The sequence below is a fragment of the Galeopterus variegatus genome, unplaced genomic scaffold (genome assembly GCF_000696425.1).
Source record: "Galeopterus variegatus unplaced genomic scaffold, G_variegatus-3.0.2 Scaffold2520, whole genome shotgun sequence".
In the NCBI taxonomy this organism is placed as follows: domain Eukaryota; kingdom Metazoa; phylum Chordata; class Mammalia; order Dermoptera; family Cynocephalidae; genus Galeopterus; species Galeopterus variegatus.
The window spans coordinates 104,319-128,755 of record NW_007728631.1 but is presented as its reverse complement, the minus strand read 5'-3'; the positions used below and the strand labels follow the sequence as shown (position 1 = coordinate 128,755).

General features: G+C 37.1%; 1 protein-coding gene across 2 annotated transcripts in view; it reads right to left on the bottom strand.

The window, feature by feature from the left end:
- The window catches only part of HMGCLL1 (3-hydroxymethyl-3-methylglutaryl-CoA lyase-like 1), a 153,878-nt gene extending 132,784 nt beyond the window's left edge, over positions 1–21,094 (bottom strand). Inside the window, exon 1 of one of the 2 annotated variants that reach the window (XM_008582101.1) lies at positions 20,835–21,094. In XM_008582101.1, coding sequence (XP_008580323.1) covers positions 20,835–20,942 — 108 coding nt within the window. In that variant the 5' untranslated portion in view covers positions 20,943–21,094. The remainder of the gene's footprint in view (positions 1–20,834) is intronic. The other variant, XM_008582102.1, reaches the window with a different exon arrangement.
- Positions 21,095–24,437: the final 3,343 nt, after the last annotated feature.

Here is a 24,437-nt window from a genome sequence, read left to right as displayed (position 1 = left end):
CTACGGCCACAACCAGATCATACTCTTGTCACCCTTCCACCCGGGTATGACCATTTGAGTGATTTCTGGGCAATGGAGTGAAGCAAAATCATGTTACTTCCTGAATGGAGTAAGATGTGGATGTCTCCATGGTCTCCTTTCCCATCCTCCAGCTAAATGGAAAGGACTTAAATAGGGCAGGAACACAAAAAGAAGGAGTCTGGGTCCCAGAATGACCAGGTCATCCACACTGGACTTGAGTAAGAAATCATCTGAGATTATTTTAAGCCACAAGAACGTGGGGTTGTGTGTTACAGAATTTAGGCATACTGGCTAATAAAATACAATTCTTAGATGTGTACAGATTGAGCCTTGTGTTTGCAAAATCTCCATACGTTAAGAATAAAGAACCTCAAAGTGACTGCTAGGAAGCATGACTAGGGCCACAGAAGGACACTGGCTTCCATAATGGCACCTTACCTTTCTGTGTAATTTCTAACTTTTCCACATGCTCAAATGTCTGGCTGGCATTGAGAAGGAAAACTTGTATTCAGAGGAAAACTTGATTTTGTTTTTAAGGATAAACATAAGACTGTTGGGGAAAAATAAACTAGTTCTCATCCCATATCACGTAAACTAAACATAGAGCTTTGTCTACTTATTTATTCATTCCTTTATCAATTAATTAATTTATTCACTGTTCACTCACTCACAACTGAGACTGCAAGTGGTCAGTTGAAAAGAGAAATGGGCAGGAACACATGATTCTTCACAAGAAGAGTAAAAAGAAATTCTTGTTCAAAATAATTTAAAGCAACACTGTCTGCTGCATTATGAGCAAGTTAGTATCAAACTGCTAAAGCAAAACCACTCACTTGATCAAAGCCTTGGATTTTCATTTCCAAAGCCAGAGCTTTCTTAGGACTTTAAAGTGGGGCCAATATAATCAGAGTAAGACCATAAAGGTGTAATAGCAGGATGTCCTTCCAGCTGTAAGAACTGATTTCCAGTGGCTCTCTGTAACTAGACATCATCACTATCCTTTACTGTTCCAAAAAATACTTCCCAGTATGTTCTGTATTATATGAATCTCATGTTCTGTTTCATGTGATACCTATAAGCTGTTCTGTCCAAATTCCCACTCCAGTTTTTTTATAAGTTCAGCTGTGATCTACAGTTNTTCATTCTGTTAAGTCTTTTCCATAATCCCTTCATTCTACATTATATACACACCTTCCGTGCTTCCTTCCCTCCCTCACATCCTAACACCTTCATTTAATCGCCTCTTAATCATTTGCCTGAAGAGTAAACCCTCCAGTCTCCTATTGTTTCCTTCCAGATGCTGCTGTTGAATGACTCCCCATGGACTTCACCTAACATTCCATCCATGTTCATTTGGCGGTGCACACTGTGATTCCAGCACTCTAAAGCTTTTAAGCTCTTTCTTTCCAAGAAAACTCATAGCTAACACCATTATTTCCCCACAAAAACAGCTAACATCTGCAGACTGAAACATCAAAACAAAACAAAACTTTTGCACAGTTCTGCTAAAGTTGGACGTAACCTTTATCAGACATTTTAGGCAATACATCAATCTTCTTCTATTCAATTTCTATTAAAAAGTTAAACCATACGGGTGGATTTCAATTTCTCCTCAAAGGAATAGTTAACAAATAGGTTACATGCAATGATTACTTGGTCACTATGCCTTCCAGCTAAGTGAACTAAACCTCTGTTTGGAAAACCAAACTTTAAAACACACAATTCATCAGGTTGCTCAATAAAGTTTAATTTTATTCTGTATATAAATAGTCCATTTCCGCAGCATTACTTAATTTAGTCAATAAACTAAAATATCCCAACAAACTGCTTACTCTAAACAAATAGTATGCAATGTTTCTCAACATTATTTACTTCCAGATGATTCTCATGCTAATAACAACTTTGAATATGATTAAACTATATTATATTAAAAAATCATTTTTAAAACTTTGATCATATCTGCCCTACAATCTCAGTTAATCAGGTTCCTTTTTAGAAATAAAAATAAATAAATAATAAGGTCCCTACAAATAAAACTGAGACAAAACCCAAACCTAATTCTCAGCTGTATCCTGTATAGATCATGAAGCTTTTAGTCATGGACTTTTTGGATTGGTGGTTCTCAAACTTAAACATGCATATGAATACCCTTTAGAGCTTGTTAAAGCAGTTCCCTGGGATCATCTCCAGAGATTATGATTCACTAGATCAGGTTAGGTCCATGACTTTGCATTTTCAACCACTTCACGAATGATGGTGATGCTGCTGATTAAAGGATCACGATTTGAGATCCATAGCTCTAGCTTAAGCCAACACTGGGGAAAAAAAATCGATATGATTGTGCTTAAACAACAGCCCATCACCATCAACTGTAAAATTGATAAAATCCTTCTACCAGTATACTGTAACACAGATAAAAATTTAGATTTTAATTCTTATATTAATATCCATTCTAATTCCATAGATTAAGTAGCACTTTCTAATTTCTTTCTTTCAAATATCACTCTTGTATGTGAAAACTTTGATCATATCTGCCCTACAATCTCAGTTAATCAGGTTCCTTTTTAGAAATAAAAAAAAAATAATAAGGTCCCTACAAATAAAACTGAGACAAAACCCAAACCTAATTCTCAGCTGTATCCTGTATAGATCATGAAGCTTTTAGTCATGGACTTTTTCGATTGGTGGTTCTCAAACTTAAACATGCATATGAATACCCTTTAGAGCTTGTTAAAGCAGTTTCCTGGGATCATCTCCAGAGATTATGATTCACTAGATCAGGTTAGGTCCATGACTTTGCATTTTCAACCAGCTCACGAATGATGGTGATGCTGCTGATTAAAGGATCACGATTTGAGATCCATAGCTCTAGCTTAAGCCAACACTGGGGAAAAAAAATCGATAAGATTGTGCTTAAACAACAGCCCATCACCATCAACTGTAAAATTGATACAATCCTTCTACCAGTATACTGTAACACAGATAAAAATTTAGATTTTAATCCTTATATTAATATCCATTCTAATTCCATAGATTAAGTAGCACTTTCTAATTTCTTTCTTTCAAATACCACTCTTGTATGTCTAAGTGGAATTGAATTACCTTTCTTCACTTGGACCATTCCAAGTAAGTCTTCTCAGCATAGACAAAATAATGGAAGAAATTTTAAACCATAATACCATATTCTCAAACAATTCTATAAAATCTCCTTACAAAGTTCACAGGTCACTTCAACATTTTTCTATTCTACTTTAAGTTTCCAGTGGGATTTTAGAAATATCGATACCAAGAACATCTACATATATTTCAGTGCACTGAAAGAAACATACACACACATAGACACTATTTTTAATACTGAATACTTTGAAGGAATGGGAGAGAAGATTGTTCAGGAAAGGCCTCAAGATCTGCTGTCAAACAATTCTATAAAATCTCCTTACAAAGTTCACAGGTCACTTCAACATTTTTCTATTCTTCTTTAAGTTTCCAGTGGGATTTTGGAAATATCGATACCAAGAACATCTACATATATTTCAGTGCACTGAAAGAAACATACACACACATAGACACTATTTTTAATACTGAATACTTCGAAGGAATGGGAGAGAAGATTGTTCAGGAAAGGCCTCAAGATCTGCTGCCCCACCACCAAATCACCTGCCCTCTATGGGTCTCACTTCAGTTTCTGTCGAGGGAAGGGGTTGGAACATCAATGGCCAACTTACACAGGTTTGGTCTAGTAAGAGTAGGTCCTCCTTTCCAGAGTCACATAATAACACATTTGGTAATTAAAATGGTCATTTGAAAGCTTATTTGAGATAATATTTTTAAGTTACAGGGACAATAGCAGAACAGGCTAAGTAATCAACTATAAGGCAGATGGAACAGACAAAGCAGGCAATGTGGAGATTCTCTCCCAATCAATGTCTTTTCCTACATACTCACTTTTCAATGGTCCCTGTCAGTTCTTATTATATCATTCTCATATCCAAATATCCTCAGTTGCTCCAGGTCCTAATTTCGCTTTGGCCAACTCATTACTTCCATCTAGATGCTCTGATGCCAAAAATATATATATATGCTTTGATGCACTGCCATTTACCCAACAGTAATAAAAACATACATACATATATCCATACATACAAACCTACATACATGAAACTGACATTCATATACTTCGATATGGATGGGGTTAATTTCAGTGGGTATGTGTATTTGCATACACATGTAAAGAAATAAACACCTATCTACAGGTACAAATTCATGAGCAATCAATGTTGTCCTATGAAAATTAGAGCAACTAAAATTTATAAACACTTAGAAAGTATTCAAATGTTTAGTTGATGATAACAATAAATTATAAATTAGTGATCTAAAAAAGCAATGATGTGCTGGAGAAGGGAGAGATGTTAAAGCCAAAATGTAAAAAATAAAACATATACCCTATAGACCAAATATAATTATACTCTGCACAACAGTAATACAAAAAGCTGTAAAAGGTATGCCCCGTTTTTCTTATTTTCAATTCCTGTGATTTCTACTGTACATCGGAATGATATGTTTTACTAATTATGCATAAATTTAATTTTTCACACTGATTTTTTTCTTCCTGGAAATTAATAAAATGCCATTATTTTATAGCATATCTCAGCCCTTAAAATATTTAAACTTTGTAAAACTGTCCTCAGCATTCACTTGCTACTGTCCCTACAAATTAATAGAAAATGTCTCTACCTATATTATGAATCAGAAGATGAAGAAAGTTATTACATGTAGCTTGAGTAATTAAATAACCTGATGCCAAGTTTTACATGTCGCTTCCTCAAGACTAGCTAGATATGAGTTCATGCAAAATTCATAAAAAGGATTATATATTTATCTTCCTTTCCCAACCGTTTGAGAAATTGCTGGGCTTCTCCTACTCTTGCCTTCAGTAAAAGAGGGAGAGGTGGTATCAAATAGCATGAGGCCAGGTCAAGGTGTAGCATCACAGACTGATGCTCCTTTAGAGAGGAGAAGTGAGGAGCTAGTGAAATAGAGCACAGGGAACTCCTGGCCACCTCAGCCTTCAGTACTTTAAATACAGTTTTTAGAAATGCTAAAGAAAGAAATGATAAAAGTGATGGATATGCCAATTATCCTGATTTGATTAATATGCATTCTATACATGTGTTGAAACATCACACTGTGTCCCATTACTACGTATCAAATGAAAAAGAGAGAGAGAGAAATACTGAGCAGAAATGGAAAAGCAGCAAAGCCTCATTAAAGTGCATTCTGTGAAAGCCTAAATTCAAGTTCAAGTGTGCAGCCACAGCATGACGGGCTCTGGGCTCCTGCAGCTCCTCATTGCCCAAATGGAAGTATATATACTAAAGTTCTTTTCTCAGGGGTAGAGTTGTGGGATTTAGAACAGCTACCTTGTCATTTCTTCTTTCTCATACATTGTCTTTTTTATTCTGTTATCAATCATGTACTATTTGTTTCATTATCTTTACTTTCATGTTTCTTGAGACAAATGATGGAAAACTATTGTTTTCTATGCTTCAAACAATCCATATCTTACTAATAAAGATTTTTATTAATCTGACAATAGCCCCTCAGCACCTTTTAGGTGACTGAGGTTTTTCCTATTCCATTTATTGCATTATGGTGTGGTTTTACTCTATACCTTATGGCTTTGGATGGCCTCATAGGGCAAAAATAAATAGTCAGTGGTTGAAGTACTAGTCACCTGAATTTGAGCTACTTCCTGAAGAACTAAGGAAGGATGTATGTCTCAGAAATGCCCTATAAAGCTATTTACAGGTGGTGTGACACATACAGAGTGAAAGGAGAAGGCCATGAAAGTTTTCAAAGAAATGTGGAATAACTTTAAAGAGTATGAATAACCCGTTTCAGAGGTAAGAGCGATTCATACAGGTTCTTCAACCTCAGCTTGTAAATATTGGGTCTTAAAATTAATTAATGGCAGAAACTGAGCTACATCTTCCTATGCATTTGTAACCAATTGCAGTTTGTTTCCTTAAAGGGATAGCTTAATCCAGAACTTAACTAATATATCTTAAAATTCATACTAGATAATTGTATTTTCATAACTGAAGTTCCTCCTAGTCAACAGAGTGACATGATGTAGTGGAAGAAATACAGGCTTTGGAACCTGACTTAGTTTCAAATCCAGTGCCTCTACCAGGTAAGTGTCCTGGAGAATGTTCTATTAACTCTCTGAACCTCAGTTTCCTCATGTTTAAGGTGAGAATAACAGGATATTCTTTGCAGAACTATAAGAGTTCAGAAATTATATTAAAGCCTTTAGCAAAGTCACTGGAATAACTTCACTATCTGATAAAGATTAGTTGATAGTACTATTATTATTATATAATGTCCCAAATACTTGTTAATAATACTTTACTGCCCATAAATAATATTTTTTGATTAAGACAAATGATTGAAATTTTATTTAATAATTTATCACTAAATCTATCACATCAAAAGGTCAACATATTTATACATTCTTCAAAGAGCAAGGAGTTTTAAGATATCTAGCTCTCTAGAGATGAGTAATTATTCAAGCTTTGTTCCATCTCCTTTAGCTCAAGTTTTCCTTTCAATATTTTCTAAAGCACACATTCAGCAGAATTATATTAAATTAAATATTAAAATCTTGTCATAAGGGAATGGGGACTAAGTGATAGCAGACAATCATGAGTGAAGCCCTGAGTAACTACATCTGTTTCTCCACACATCTTGGAAATGTCTTTTAAAACACAGCCCTAAAACCTAGGCAAACAGATCACCAAATTACCCTTAGCTTTAATGTTTGACCAGGTCCACCACAATCTATAAAATGCAAGGTTCAAACCATCCCATATCATTTAAAAAATCAGGGAATTCTCAGTCCTTAAATCAAAATTCTCAAAAAGTAGAAATTGTGTCTAACAAAAATAAGTTTCATATTTTGACTTCGACATTAACCTATGATCAGCTTCTATTTCACAGTGAAATAAATACAGATTGAGTCAAGAATTTAAAGAGTGAATGCCAGACTCTGTACACCCAGTGGGTTACAGATGTATGAAAGTGTGGCAGAGAGCCACTCCACTTCCTTCAAGATCCAAAAACACTTGGAAGGAAAACCCAGAAGGAAAGACGTCCGACAGACATGTTCTCTGTGGGGTTTCCTGCCTCTTTGTTTGCCAAGCTTCCTAGACCCCATAGCTTCTTAATAAAGTTCACCAAAAAGACTTTATGAAATGCTGATTTCATAGAGTGAAACTTGTATTAAAGGCGTTTTTATGTAGTTGAAGTTTCCTGCCATCTGCATTTCCCTACTTCACAAATTCAAGGAAGCGTGACTTGGAAACTTACAAGTATAAGGTGACATTAGACGCGCTTACTATCGGTGGGAGATCAAGCTCAAAAGCTGAATCCTGAACCGGAGACCATAGCTTAGACACAAGGAAGCGTGACTTGGAAACTTACAAGTATAAGGTGACATTAGACGCGCTTACTATCGGTGAGAGATCAAGCTCAAAAGCTGAATCCTGAACCGGAGACCATAGCTTAGACACTGCAACAGAGAAGCTGCTAAACCCTGAGGGGATTGTTATACCCTTCAATGTTTTTACTCCTCCCGTAAAACAGAGTCATGTGAAGATGCATATTGAACACTGTGTGAATTAACTCAGTAGAAACACAGATATGAAAAATGAAGGAAAAGCTAGATTCTACTTTCTCCAGCCTTCACAACAGTAGCCAGGAAAGGAAAAAAAAAAATAGCATCAGGATGTAAAAATAAACCTTATAGTCCAATAAGAACGATACAGAAGAGCTAAAATTACTAATTAGGGTACTCAAAAGAAATTAGTTAACACTGAGTGTTCATTTAGGAGTGAATTCTGATCACTCAGAAAAAGGAACATTTTCCAATAAGATGGCAAACTTATGGTAATTTAAAGACAACTTTCTGCTTGCTATATGGTTATAATTAGGCTCTACACTATTGAAAAATATGTCAATATTCATAAATGTCCTGGATATTCTCCTTAAAATATCACCATGTAGCTGTTCATCAAGGATCACAAAATCAAATACCAGTAGGCACAGGAAGGTAACCTTAGTAGTGCCCGGGGTAGCTAAGGATATGAATAAAAAGCACAGTGCTGCTTAAAGGCATTCATATGCACTTATGTCTTAAGTGTAGTCTAGACTAAACAAAATATTTCCAGAGGTTAAATTTGCCTCACCTGGGCAGCTAATTTGCATCTCCTACTTAGATGAACAACAGTCAGAATAGTGGGAGAAAACTGGGAGATGATGTTGAATGCTCCTAACACATAGAAATGACAAAAGCTAAGCACGCTGATATGATCATCACACACAGAATGAATGTACCCAAATATCATAATGTACTCCATAAATACATACATTATCATGAATCAGTTAAGAAAAGTAAATTAGAAAGAGAGGGGAAAAAAGAGAAATAGAGAGAGGAATAGTGGTTATCAGAGGCAGGGAAGGAGGAGGCAGGGAAAGGTTGGTAGACTGGTACAAAGTTACAAAGTTACAGTTAGATAGGAAGAATAAGTTCTGGTGCCCTAGGGTGAAAATAGCTAATAATATTTTATTGTATATTTCAAAATAGCCAGAAAAGAGGATCTTGAACGCTATAACCACAAAGAAATGACAAATGTTTAGGTGATAACTATCCTGATGTGAGCATCATAAATTGCACAGAGGCATTGATATCCAACGCTGTACCCCACAGATATGTAAGTCAATTATGTTTCAATAAATACAAAATTGCTTAGGTGATAGATATGCTAAGTATTTTGATTAGATCATTATACAATATAGGCATATATTGAAAATACCAAACTGTACCCCACAAGCACATACAATGAAAAAATAAATAAATTAAAATTTTAAAAAATGAAATAAAATAGGTGTTGCTTTTAATATTAGGACTCCAAGCAGGCTGTACCATAACTTTCAAATCAGAATTTCTGTTAAAATGACAGTCTCCCAACATATGATTTTCCTCTAGCTCTTTTAAAGATTGTGGGTTACATGAGAGTGACCCGTAAAGTTATGGGTCTGCACAGTCTAGCCTCCTTGGTTGATTAAGAAAAATAAAAAGAAACAAAAATAAAAGCTAAATTTGGAAAGGGGGTAGACAAGGAGAGAAGAAAGGGTCAGGGAAAGTTACAGCACAGAGTGAATAAGCATAAGGAAAGCCAGAAGACTTGGAGGAGCTCAGAGCTAATGAAAAAAACAAGAACACAGAGTGGGGGAGGGAAGGATGTGAAAGCCAGCTGGAATAAGAGAAAGCAAGGAATACAGGAGCCAAGAGAAATCCAAGGACAGAAAGTATTGAAGATTGAAGGGAACAGGAAATTTATTGGAAACCAAGTTGTTTTTCCTTTTGTATCCAATGCAATTCTATTCCAGGCAGAACTCTAGTCTCAACCTCAAAGAGGATAGAAGGGAAGTTGAAACTCATAGCTGTCTTTTTTTCATGGGCAGGAGCCAGGAGCTCTGGAATGACAGATTAGAGGAAACATGATAAGACATCAGCCCCTCTGACAGCAGATCCAGGGGTAGAGGGGTGGCAGTGTCATCCAGCACAGTGTTTACCAAAATTGGGTGAAGTAAAAATAAAGTTAGTTGGGCTCCAACTCAGAGCTACTGAATCAGAATTTCTGGTATATTTAATAAACACCTCAGGTGATTCCTCTCACCAGAAATGTTTAGGAAGTGCTGGTATAGTGGTGAATTTGCAGGCACTGTCTCAGTTCAAATCCCAGCTCTGGTATTCACTAGCTGTTGCACATGAGCAAGTTATTTCAACTTTCTGCACCACTATTACTAAATGTTTGAAATGGATTATTGGGAGGATTAAATGACTGATTGCATGTAAAGCAGTTAGGCAGTGCCTGGTACATAAACTGAGCATTCGATAGTGGTAGATGTTACAGCTATAAAAATCTTTGGAATAGGAAAAAGATGAGGAGGATAGAAATGGCTACATCTTATAAAATACCAAGGAGCACACTCCCTGATGGCACAGGGACCAAGCCACTGTCCCCAGGGTTTCTGCCGTTTTTTTCAGCATTCACAAGCCTGGCATTTCCCTTTGGGAATGCACAGGCCTTGACCTAAAGCTTTTTCTTGAAATTGCTCATAAGTCAATTCCTATTAAAGGTGGTTTCAAGATCTAGAGTCCCCATGACAGAGAGATGAGGATTCTCTTGATATGCCATAAATGCAGAACTTGCTGATGCTGAGACACCCAGAGACTCACAGCCACCACCAGACTGCTGAGACTCACTCACTTGGTAACCCACAAGTTCCTTTTAGTCATTTCCAAATAAATTATTCCTAGAAATCATCTATTCCTTCTTTAAGATCCTTCATAGTTATCTGTCTTTCTGTTATGCTAAGATTCAAGAATTTTTATTTTTTCAGCTGGAAACGGCTCTACAGTTAAAAGCTCCACCACATTCTCAACCTCTTTACTTGACATTCCTGTTACCTCCTGGCCTTACGGAGGCCTCAGTTATCCTTCTGGAGGGCACCTCACCTACACCCTCTCATGTAGCAACTGCTTAGTCTCCTATTCTTTGCTTAGTGACAGAAGAATGGATGGCAACTTTAGTGTCCTTTACTTCTTGAAGACTCTTACTTCTTTTTACTTGTATAAAAGCCCCTGCTCCTTTGATATCCATTTGATTTGGCCATATTGTCCCTTATCCCTGCCTGATGACCTGCATTTCTCTTATATCAAGGTCATTAGAACTTAGTTTACCATTGTTCGCTTCACCCCTAATCCTGAAACTATTCTGCAGTGTATTCAATGTCCTAATGGACTTTCCATATAATATTTGGTTTTTGGTGAAACTCTCTGGACTTTTACTCCATTGCTGCCGTTAATTCATATGGTCATAAAAAGAGCTTGTTATTGTTTGTGACAGCTCACCTATTAAGCCTCTAATCACAAATACCTATCCTTTCAACTTTCTAACGTTATTGTGCCTATGATTAAATCTTTGACCTCGAATCAGTATTACGAGTCTTTGGAACTCCCTACCTTCACCTCATCTATAAGATGTCTTACATTAACAAAGAGGGTCTTGAGAAAGGCAATGTGTCTGGTACATGCTATGTGAAGACTCTTGATTTAAATAAAACAGAATTTTTCTAAAGGTGAGTAAGGTCATTCTTCAAAATACATCTTTTGCTTCAAACAATAATATTGATTTAAATATAAAATAAGAACATCAAGCATAATTAAAGTTAAATCTGCCTAAGGATGGAGAGTAATCAAATAAGCAGATTATAAGGCACACATTTAAAGCAAAACAATGGAGAAATTGACACGTATAGTCTTAAAGGCACTTATTTTTTAAAAAGACTAAAATTAAATGAGCTAAATTTCAAATAAAGAAAACTAAAATACTAAACCAAAGACAGTAGAAAAATAGAGGATTTTTTTTCCCCAAAAATAGAAATCAGTTGCTTGCATGTCATATACGCATAAGAGATGACAATATACACAAATAGTCAAGAGGATCAACAAGCTTACAAGATGCTTTTTTAATAAACTGATAAAATATGGAAAAGTTTACAGAGAAACAGAGAGAGAGAGAGAATGAATGAATAAAAGAAAACAAAGCAAAGATTAAAGAGAAAACGTAAATGATAATAAGAAAATACTCTTACCAACTTCATGCCCATAAAATGGAAAGACTTGAGATAAATCTACATCAATAGAGAAAGATTATTATAAAGGATGCTTTTTTAATAAACTGATAAAATATGGAAAAGTTTACAGAGAAACAGAGAGAGAGAGAATGAATGAATAAAAGAAAACAAAGCAAAGATTAAAGAGAAAATGTAAATGATAATAAGAAAACACTCTTACCAACTTCATGCCCATAAAATGGAAAGACTTGAGATAAATCTACATCAATAGAGAAAGATTATTATAAAGTGACTACCGTTCTCATCATTCATCGACTCATTCAATAATTTAACTAATTTTATTAAACTATTAAGCTATCAAAATTTTACTAAACTATGTCACACATAAAGAAGGAGTAAATAGTACATTGTTCTTCTAAAACCAGATATGGAAGTTGGGCACAATATGAGTATTACTTTTCATATCGTTTAAAAATAGCTTCATTATCTTACACAATTTTTCTTCATAGTGAAAATCATAGTCATTTTTCCATTAACTTTTTTTCATGAAGCATCCAATCATTTTATTCCTTCCTTGAAATTTAAATTGGTACTTTAAACAGTATGCATATTACCTGGAATGCAACCACTTCAAATTTTTTGTAACATTCTAAATGAATACATTTTTACAATTCAAACTAAATTTCAAAAATGGAATTTTAAAACTCACTTTCCTTGTTATACTGTTAATTTTCCAACTATGGCTGACTAGCTTGTACAGTACAAACTTGTCACTGAGAACAACCAGATAAGCTGAATAAAATATTAATGAAAAACACCTGTTTGATAGCCTTAGAGAGTTGCCAAGGTAGTGAGTACTTCAGCAGCCAATATACCATACAGAAGAAAAATATAAAGCGGTGAGCCCAACAGCAGTATGACTTTTCTTCTTGAGGCATTTGCCAATTCTATATCAGCAATAGAGAAGACGAGGGGATCATCAGAGCTTCCACGAGCCTCACAAGGCTGAAGAGGAAATATTTTGAGTTCAGGTCCTAACAAGGAGAATAGACTCTGGTAAACATCCTAGGTTTTAGTTAGGAGCCCTGAAGGGCTACAAAATAAAAATGAGGATGAAGAAAAAAAAAAAAAAACAGGTTCTCACAAATAAAATAGACTCAGCCCCATATCAGCTAAGCACCTGATCGGTTTAAGGTAAGTCATCTCTACACTTATTGCTTGGCAAAAGCAAAAGAAAAATCCTTTCTTGAGAAAGATAGTATCATTTAGAGCCTCAAATTATGTCTATAATTTTTCATACCAGGCATCTTAATATATAATCTAAATTTAGTAGTCATACCAGGAGAGAAGATATATGAAATAGAATGACTGAAGATCTGGCTATTGAAATTATCAGACATGCAATTTAAAATAATTCTAATAAACATTTGAGACTTCGTGGTAAGATAATTATGGCAGTGCACTAAAAACTATTCGGATTCCAGTGACCTAACTGTATCACACTTTGAAACTAATTTTTTCGAATTTTCAAAAAAAATCATTAAGAAATGCTTTAATCCAAAAATATAATAGAGTAGTTCCCTTTATTCGTTAGGAATATCTTCCAAGACCTCCACTGGATGCCTGAAACCCTGGATAGTACCTTACCCTACATCTACTATGTTTCAATTTTTCCTATACATACATACCTATGGTAAAATTTAATTTATAAATTAGGTGCAGTAAGAGATTAACAGCAATAAGTAATAATAAAATAAAATAATTATAACAGTATACTTCAAGACCAGTTATATAAATGTTTGCTCTCTCCCTCTATCAAAATTTTTTATTGTACTGTATTCATCTATTTTCAGACCACAGCTAAAGGCAGGTAACTGAACATTTGGAAAGAAAATCTATGGATAAGGGGCACTATTGTAACTGAAATTAAAAACTCAATAAATGAGGGGACTTCCAATCAAGATGGCAAAATAGACAGTCCCCAGCATCACCCTCTCCCACAATCAACCAATTTACAACTATTAAAAAGCAACAACAGCCAAAGTGGGGCCTCTAGAGCTAAGGGGAAGAGGAGGAGAGACCTACAGAGTTCACGAAGGCATGAGAAGCTGTAATGAGAGAAAGAAAGGACTGCTTCAACTGTTTTGAACCCTGACTATTTCAAGTCTAGCCCTGGTGAGCATATGGAGCAGGAGCTGGCAAAAGTCATCGCTTTGCCCTTTGCAGGAAGTTGCTTGGAGGCTGCACGGAAGAAGAGGGACTTGGTGGTCTCCAGTCAAGCAAGACCAGTAACAGGATTCCTGTGGACCCACATAGGAGCGAGGGGCCACAGACAAGTGAGAAAAGGAGCCACTCAGAGGCCAGTGAATGCCCTTTGCAGGAAGTTGCTTGGAGGCTGCACGGAAGAAGAGGGACTTGGTGGTCTCCAGTCCAGCAAGACCAGTAACAGGATTCCTGTGGACCCACATAGGAGCGAGGGGCCACAGACAAGTGAGAAAAGGAGCCACTCAGAGGCCAGTGAATCATCTGGAAGGAAGCCACTCAGAGGCCAGTGAATCTAGCACAAACCCCGTCCTATGGGAAGTGTTTGGAGTGCAGGGGGTAGGAAGATGGGCCAACAGGGGAACATCGTGGCATGGACAGCCGATCTGCCCTCCAATCAGTGGAGACTGGTCAGGAGTATGGAACTGCAGGGGGAACAGTTTTCTGAAAAGTCTCAGGCCCAGACCAGAGTTTCCACACAATCCAGGGTACTGGACTTCACAAGACCCAGAAGTACATACAGCGTCAAGAACTAAAACCTGAGCTTCACAAAAAGCCTTCCCCGGGGAATGAGCAGCAAAGCAGTAATTTAGATCAACTATAGGGCTCAAGTGCTAGTCCCCATAGGAAGTTCCGTCAAGAACTAAAACCTGAGCTTCACAAAAAGCCTTCCCCGGGGAATGAGCAGCAAAGCAGGAATTTAGATCAACTATAGGGCTCAAGTGCTAGTCCCCATAGGAAGTTACCCCATTTTAGAAGTAACCAAAGAACAACAAATTAGTTCCAGTGCAGAGTTTGAGTGATGGGAATAGCGAATAATCCAACACAGAACTGAAAGAAAAAACTAAAAACCCACAGATCAGAGACATACTTTTGATATTAACCAGTAAAAGTCTAACACCACCAAAGAACGCCTAGAAAACCTAGAAGGACTGGAAGTCCTCCAGGCTCCCAATCCAGAGTGGGGGAAGAGACAAGGGCCTCAGCCATGTCCCATTGACATCCACATCCAGCCCAGAGATGACCACCAAGCCACTGCTGGTAGCACCCAGGCTCCCCTGCCAGAATGAGGGGGGAGCCATGGGCCTTGACCATGCCCCCCTTCCTTCATCCTCTCACTCTGTCCTCCTCCCTTTTCCCCTCCTTCCCAACTGCTCCACAACATCTTAGAATATAAGAAAATAATAATAATAATAAATAAATAATTTTTTTAAAAACTCCACAAATTGATTAACAACAAATTAGACAAAGCTAAAGAGGGAAGTAGTGAAATGGTACATAAATGAGAGGAAAATATTCAGACTAAACATGGAAAGAAAAGAAATGATGAAAATACAAAAATAAATGCAAGAAATAAATGGGGCACAGGGAAAGTTCTAAGATTCTTCTAATTGTAGACCCAAAAGAAGAGGATTAAAAAGAAACAAGAAACAGAAGCAATGTTTGAGGAGAAAATGGTTGAAAATTTTCCAAAAGATGTGAAAGCCAACAAGCGTCAAGAAGTCAAAGATCCAAGAAATGCTACATACCATTAGCCAGGGGCCGGCTGGTTAGCTCAGTTGTTTAGAGCATGGCCTTGCAACATCAAGGGTTCAGATCCCAGTACCCACCAGCCACCAAAAAAAAAAAAAAATTAGCCAGACAAATGAAAAAATAAAAACACACACACACAACACTATACCTGGACACAGAGACACATCATACTATTGGAAACCAAAGACAAAAAGAAGCGAAAGAAAGACAAGTTATCATTAAGGGACCAAAAAATAAGACAAATAGCTGATTTCATTGTCTCTGGCTTCCTGTTTCTGTTGAGAGATCTGTGCTTTGAACTGTTATCATGTATTTAAATTCTTTAGATAGAATATATGTTTATAATCAATATTCATTTATGCTTATGAACATTATATATGTGTATATGTGTGTGTGCATATACATGTAATTTCACAGAAATAAATCATCACCAGCAGATTTTTTACTAAAAAAGTACTGAAGCGAATACTTCTGTCTGATGGAAAGTAATCTCAGATGAATGAATAAAGATGAGGAAAGGAATGAAGAGTAAAGTAAAGAGAAAATAAGTGCACAAATATAAACAGATACTGACTGTATGAGAATAAATATATTTTGTGAACATACCACACAGAGAATGAATATATATGACAGCAAAAATATAAAAGGCACAAAGCAGTAAATGTAGCAAAGTGTTATATTTGCATTTTTAATAAACTGAAATAGTACTAATTTATATTATATTTTAATATGTAAAGGTTGTGCATTGACAAAGATGGCAACTAAGCGTAAAAAAAAAATAGCATATAACTACCATACGAATGCAAGGGGAAAATGAACAATAAAAGTATACGTTATTTCAAAAGAAGCCAAAAAAGGAGAAAAGCGGGTGGGGAGGGGGTAAAGGAACAAAGAACACATGAGACAAATAGAAAACAAATAGTGGAATGGTAGTTTGTTCCTTTCTAAAAAGTCCTCCCCAATCATTCCAAGGTGTTTAGTAAATGTACTAACAAGAACGTAGTTGCAAACTAAAAGTATATAGGTACATTATCCTCTGATTAAATTTAAGCAGAAACACAATACATTTGAGTTAAATTCCAGAGACCCTCTAGCACCAAATAACTTTCCTTTGAATCATAATTTTTGCTGACAACAAAAGTAACTTAAAGGATCAGGACTGAATGTAAAACAACTCCAAATTTAATCTCCCATAATCTACAGTTTTATTTTTAGAAATATAGTAAGATTGAAACATTGTTTGTATAAGAATTTAGTTCTTGGGAATTTTATTGTTGCAAGAGGGTATTAATATATGAAGAGATTTAGCTACTGCTTAAACAGAAAATCAAAAAGGGATTGCTTTACCAGGAGACTTAAATTGAATCAAAACTTTAAAACCCACCAATTAAACCAGATTTATCATACCCAAATTAACAGAGACAAATATAGAAAATAAAATAGGCCCTAAAAGATAGCCTGGATCACATAATGAGCAACTTTAACGTATTAGTCTATTAAGAGAGCTTTCCGCAAAACCACTGTCACTAGCAAAAAGTTGAGACCCAAAGAATTTAATTAGTGGACCTGTGTACAGTAAATCTTTCATTCACCTTGACCCATTTTATATTTGGTAATAAATTATTAAACTTCAAATGTGTGTGTGCATATTGACATGCACACACACACAATATTTAATTTCATCCTAATAACTTATCAGAGATACATTATTATCTCAAATGTGCAAACTAAAAATTTAAGGTCTAGCCAGGCCATTGCATGCATAAAATCACTGAATAAGGTGGTGGCAGAAAAGGATCTAGGTTTCCAGTCTTCTATTATTTAGCAAAGGCTTCTTTCAAAATACAGTTTTTTCTGTCTGTTCCAACTGCAACCAAACTATTTCATATCACAGGGGTTGGTCTTACTCATGATTCTCTCCACCAGATTCAACAATGGAGAATTAGTTAAGCTCTTTGCTTTCTCATCCCAGCCTTGAGAATCCTTTTTCAATTGCCTCTGCATCAAAGCATGACTAGGTTCTATGAGATGAAAAGGTAAGACAAACAGTAATCATATCTGTCTACTGGCACTAAGACCAAACTCTATTGACGTGTCCTCATTCTCACTGATTTTGCATTCATTTAGCAAATATTGATCATGGTACCACAATGTGCCAATCATTGTTCTGGGCCCTCAACAAATGCTAAAAAGAAATTTCATAGCCCTCATATACGTGCAATGCTTATGACCTAGAAGGGTAAACATTCATTCATTTGGTTATTCAATAAGTATTTATTAACCATCAAAAACTAACCAAACACTCTGTTAGGTGCTCAGAATCTCCCGGGATGGACTGTGCTTAATTCTCTGCTCTTATTGTGCTTAATGTCTGGCAGGAGATTAAAACATCAAATAATCGCAAAAATAAATATATAATCCATATTATATTTATCAAACAGGTCACTATGCAAAAGTATAACAATGGCTGTTGGCCTTGAGAGTCTGGGAATGATATTGCGAGAAAGTAACATTTGATTTGAGAGCTGAAGGCTGAATGAAAATTAATTTGTCGGAAGGAACCTTCCTGGCAGAGGGGAAAAGGAAGCAAAGCATGTTTCCAGAGGGAATGTAATTTATTACTGAATTCAAACAAGGCTACTGTGGCTAAAGTGGCAAGAACAAAGGAGAACAGTTTAAGATGATGTTGGCGAGAGATGCAATGAAAAGACCATCTGAGGCTTCAGAGAATGTATTAGAAGTTTTGGTGTCCATTCCTAAAAGCAGTGGGAATTCATAGACAGTTGAGAAACAGAGAGCATGATTTTATTTGAAATAGAGAACATTTCCTAACTGGTTATATACACAGTGGATTGAGGAGTGTAACCAAACTATTGCAACAGACCAGTCATATGAGAGATACGCACAAGAGATAGTCATTTTAAAATTGGTGGTAACAGTGAAGTTCGAAAAATAGATGGATTTGAAAGAAATTCAAGAAGTAAAATCGTAGGATTCAGTGATGCTTTGGGTGTAGGGAAAATAAAAGAAAGGAGCTCTCGGTCTGTGGCTTGCAGAACTGAACGAAATATAATGGCATGCCCTGAAACAGGAAATACTGCAGAAGGCCCAGGGTAGGAAAAAGTACAACATGAACGCAATTTTGGAAATTTTGAGTTGCTTTTGAGATACCCAAGTGTTGATAGCAAGTGAGCAGCCGAACATTGGTACTGAAACTCAAGAAAGAGATGGGAATATACATCTGGAAGACACATAAATAGTAACTGAAACTGAGTGTGGATAGAAGCTCTAGGAGGAGTATAATAGTTAGTCTTGAAGAAACCAAATATTTACCAGACAGATAGAGTCCACCAACCCTGCCCAGGAGGCTGAGGAACCAGAGAAGGTAGGACATAAAGCAGGAAAGGTTTATTGAAACAGAAGACCAGGAAGAAGATGAATTTCAAAAAGCCAAGTGTCAGGTATCAATGCCACTTTGAATTCAAATGGGACAAGATATAAAAAATCGCAATGCAACAGGATTGGGAATAAAACAGAATTTTTCATAAATTTCCTGAGAACACAGAGAAAAGGGCATTAACTTTAGAGGGAGAAAAGGGTTGGACAAAAGAAAATATTTTTAAGCTGTATTTGAGGAATAAAGCGAGTTTCCCAGGCAAAGCAGTCGGGGGGTCAAAAAATGAGATTTAGAGAATGTATAGCTATTTTTGTAGAAAGGAACAAAAAAAAAAATCTTCTTTAGGCTAATGGGTACCCCAAAATCCTATTTTTTAAGCTGTATTTGAGGAATAAAGCGAGTTTCCCAGGCAAAGCAGTCGGGGGGTCAAAAAGCGAGATTTAGAGAATGTATAGCTATTTCTGCAGAAAGGAACAAAAAAAAATCTTCTTTAGGCTAATGGGTACCCCAAAATCCTATCGCTCACCTTCCTTGCTCAGTAATCCTAATAATTTTCATTTATCCTGTTCACAGGCCAAACAAAGTAGCAGCTTAATCTCTATCATTGTCCCCAAAGCTCACAAAATGTGTTAAGTTAGAACTTAGGGGCAGAGAGTGAAATACAATTTTCACCCAGCAACAAAAGTCCCTTAAAAAAGTAGAGGATTCCAGATTATAAAACAGACTGAATATAAAAGTTAAGAACACTAAAAGTTTTAATAGGAAGATCAAAATAGAATGTAGGCACGTGAACATGTGAGAAAATAAAAGAAAACCTTCCCCTCTACCATTGTCATCAACAGTTCTGAGTTTGATGACCACGCCATCTTGAGTAATGAGGAGCAACTCTCTTTTAAAGAATTTACAAATGCTGAATTCCAATTTGCAGAGCTAAGATTACAACTTCACATATTGATACACTGAACTGACAATACACTGTAGGAAAATGAAAACCCAATGTTAGAATAGTTGATGTAAAGCCACATAGTAAATTTATGCTTATCCACCAAAATATTATAATTTTGTTCCCAAGATGAATCAGAAATAGTTTTGCATCCAGTACCTGTAATTCAAAAAAATAATTGCTAAGGCTTCATAGGTCCCTCCTTTTTCCATGTTTTAACATTTACATAACAATTTTCACTGTTGTTTAATATTTTGTGGAATTTTAATTTTTATGCTTTTTTTTCAAAGGTAAAGTAAATTTCTTTATATACTGTTTCTTCGTTTATCTGACACTTCTGATCGAGGGTGCCTTAAATTATAAGTGTGGATACCATTAAGTTGTTTATTGTCTTACCACGGGCTTTTTAGGAATAATGCAGGAATAAATTTTAATATGAAATTGCTATTATTTACAATTTTTATCAAGCTTATTCAGTTTGCTGAAGCATAAATACATTAGGAATAATTAATGATCTGCTGAATAATTTCATCCTACTATGTCTTCCTAACCTGTGGCCTCATTCCTTTTTCTGCCTCACATTGTGACAAACTTGTCTTTGTTACATGACATGGTACAGGGAGGGAACAGAGAACAGGGCACTGTCCTTGGAGAATACCTATGGATACAAATTATATTATATAAGTCACTCCTTCCAAGGAAAACACGGAGAAGGAATCATTTTCCTTTGGGTGACCTGCAAATGGTCACAGGTAGGGATTTTGCTGATCTGTAGGGGCGGGACTACACGTTCACAGCACAGAGATGACGGGAAACCTTTTAAGGGGTGCGGCCTAACACGACAGAACTGCTGCAGGAAGGGCCCTGGGGTGCAGAGCTGACACAAAGTGGGGAGGAGTACCAAGAGGTTGACAGGAGAGAGGCCCACTGGCAGTGTGCAAGACGGTGGGGACACCCTGGGCCGCGAGGTGGTACCTGCGCGGGGTCGAGCGTCCCTGCCACTGAATCCCCGATCCAGAGATGCTCCCGGAGAAGCTGCTGGTAGCTGAGGCAGTGCTTCACCGCGGATGGCACATTCCCCATGGCGGGGCCCGGGGCTGCAGTCGGCGACGGGAGGGGACCAGGAGGAGGATGCGGGACGGGCACCGCGCTGGGAAGGGTGCCGGCCCCGGAGCGCGCCCCTCCCGTGCGTGGCTGGCGAGGACCAGCCCTGCTCTGCGCACTGCGGCGGCGCGGGGAGGGCGGGGAGGCGGCGCGGGCGGGCCACCGGGTGCAAGAGGCACCTGCCGCGGGCGCCGGGACTGTCAGGAGCCCGGAGAGCAAAGGGACGAACCGAGGCAGAGGATGTTCAGGGACGGCTCATTTTCCCACTGCGCGGAGCGCTCAGGGTTGGTCGTACCTGCATGCATATGCCCACCCACCGACTTCTCATCTGGCTCAGGTCTTTTCTAGAAGGAAAGGGGTCTAAAGCGGGCATGCGTTTTTGTGTCCGCGAGTTTGTTCAGTCTCAGCTACAGCCTTTCTAGTTTGGGGTAGAAGTGTCCACCGTTGAGCTCACTTGAGTTTATGCTTCATGACAGTAAGCTCTATTTTTAATTTTTGAGGCGGTTTGCAGGGTTAATACACATACACATTCGTCTAGAAAAAATAGAAGGTACTAAATTAGGGGAGATGTCACAGGTACGTTGGTAAGTTGTCAGTAAATTGGTGCTACAGGTTAAGAACTGAAATGCAATTCAGTTTAAAAGACTCATGGCACAAAATTATTGGAGCCCTGAAGGCTAAATTCATTCAAACAAAAAATTCTAACCAAGACCTTAGGTTATGAGAATTGGAAAAATCTTTGCCGGGGAGGAGGGAGTTGGTAAGAGAGTCCTGGAGTAATCCCCCTTCCTGCTTCCCCAGCCCTCCACCTCCCACAAGCACACTTACATTGTCACACTGTAAAACTCTTCGGAGTGGGTTCAGTAGCCTGCAACTGAAAAGACACGATTACCAAGAATGGTCTTGTGGAGGGGTCCGAAAGTTTCCCAGAGACTGTCCGGGGAGACCAGTCAGGCCTACTGGCTGCTGCAGCAAACAAATCAGGAGCCGACTGATGCACGCACAATTGAACCGCCAGATGAAATGAGGCAAATGTTACCTTGCAGAGGACACTATAAACACATTTAGAACGAATTTACCTCCCAGAATAAACAAGCCGTCGTTACCACTTGTGTGGGTGGTGAGACTTCCATTGGTGATAGAAATAAGGTCAAGGAAAGAAAAAGACAAAGAGCGGGAGAGGTAATCATGTGGATTCTTCGGTGAAATAGCAGTGGAAGAGACAAAGAGGATGTGGAGAGTTCTGACTTCTCACAGTTTTGACCAAAGATGATTAAATTGGAGAACATTCTCTGAGCTGCTAAAGGAAAGTCATGCAATAAAACTCTCTGAAGCATCAAAACTCAAGTTGTTATTTACCTGACTATTTTGTAGGTATATATTCATAGAGCTAAATCTTTATTAGATGTTGATTTCAGCAGAGTTCAGCTGTTAATTTTTTTTCACTACAAGTTGAAATAGTGCATGTAAGTCCCATCAATGCCTACTACCATTTTTCTGTCTCTGTTTTAATTCTGTAACATGGAACATGGTATTTGAAAGAATTTTAAAAAGACACAATTTGAAGAACAATAATTTAGCAACATAATCTTCATAATGGAATCAGTCATTCAAAACTTCAGAAAATTTTGACAATTAACATAGAAATGAAATATAAAGTTTTGGAGAATATAACCTCTAACAAGATTCTCTGCTACTAAGAAAAATAACAACTAGAAATAAACTTTACTGCTTAATAGTTTTCTGAATTGGAAGGGTCTTAAGAAAATTTTATATCCCAATTAGTTGATAATAATAATATAATTTTTACAGAAAAAAACCTTACAAATAGGAAAATTTTGTTGACGGTTTATTTTAATGCATTTCACATGAAAAATGCTATATCAAAAATTTAAATTAAAATTCCTATAAATACCAAAATCATTGGCAATAATAAAAACCAAATATCTTAAAAATGTTTAATCTAATGCATAAAAGGGAGTGATAATAGGTGTGTTTTACTGGTAAGTAGTTTGATATTAAATCATGAATGCTTAAAATTTATACATTTGAACAGCTTACGCTCTTATAGTGTGCTTTTTTTTCTGTTTTTATGATTAAAATGAATATTCTTAATATGTACCTCTATAACTCGCACATCTAAAAAGCGTTAAGCAAAATGAGGATGAAGCAAAACTCTGTGGTAAGCAGTGTAGTTCTTTCTCCCCATATGGCAGGTTAAGAAAGTTGGGCTCCATCAGAACAGCAAAGAAATCACTTGTTAAAAACCACAAAGCTGGATAATACCTTATCCTGAATCTACAGTCTATTCTACTTGCATTACATCTTATAACTAAGCCATTTCTATTTCACTGCATTTCAATAATTCAAATATAAGAAGATATAAACATTCGTTGCAAATTAAAATGAGTTTAATTTCCTGTTTTCTCTGGTGTCTTTATTGAAGATATTAAGTTATGTGCAAAAACCCGTTTCTCCTTCTCTTGACTCCCTTCTCTCCCTAACCCTCACCCCAAATCCAGTCTGTCAACAGTTATTAAACATCTTGGACCCAGCCCTTGTGTCTCTTTCTTCTTCTATGGACTTTTCTCCACCCCTGTTTCCTTCTCTTTGGAAGACAACACCATAATGCAGTGGGGAAGAACGTAAGAGCTGTTTTTATATCACCTGTTATGGAAGCTGGGCTCCCCCAGGTACTGAGCATCCTTGGACAACTTCTTTAGCCTCTGTTCCCCTATCTATAGAGTGATAACAGTTTCTACCTATTGCAAAATTAAATGAACTAGAATATATAAAGCGCTCAACACATGATCGGCATATATTAGGCACCCAGTAAACATCAGCTATTATTACTATAGTAGCTTGGTTTTCTGTTTTCTTTTGCATTCACCAATTTACACTGTACAGCCTGACCAAATTTTGAAAATACATATCTGCTCAAAACTTCTGAGCTTAAAATTGTTAGAGGTTTCTCATAACTTTGGGGAGAAGAAGTTACATTTCTTTTTTTTTTTTTTTTTGTCTTTTTTCCATGTCCGGCAACGGATCGCAACCCTCAGTGTTGCCCCCGTACCGGACCGGGGACCGGCAACGGGATTGCAAGCCTCGGTGTTGCTCCCATGCCTCGCTCAGCCAGTGAGCGGGAGCCAGTCTGTATGTGGGATCCGAACCCTCGGACGGGAGCGCCGCCGCGCTTCCCAAGCGGCGCACTATCCATTGCGCCACCGGGCCGGCCCAGAAGTTGCATTTCTTAAAGTGGCACATTTAATTTTTCATGATGAGACTCTTAGTTACTTTCCAGTCTCAACTCTTGCCCATCTTCTAAACATATACTTAACTCCAGCAATATTAAATTATGTGCAATTCCTCAAGTTTTAGGGCTCCCTTATGCTATTCTATCATTCTGATTCTGTTCCTTATTATAAAAATTTTGGGAAATGCAGAAAACTAATAAAGATTTCAATGAAATTACCC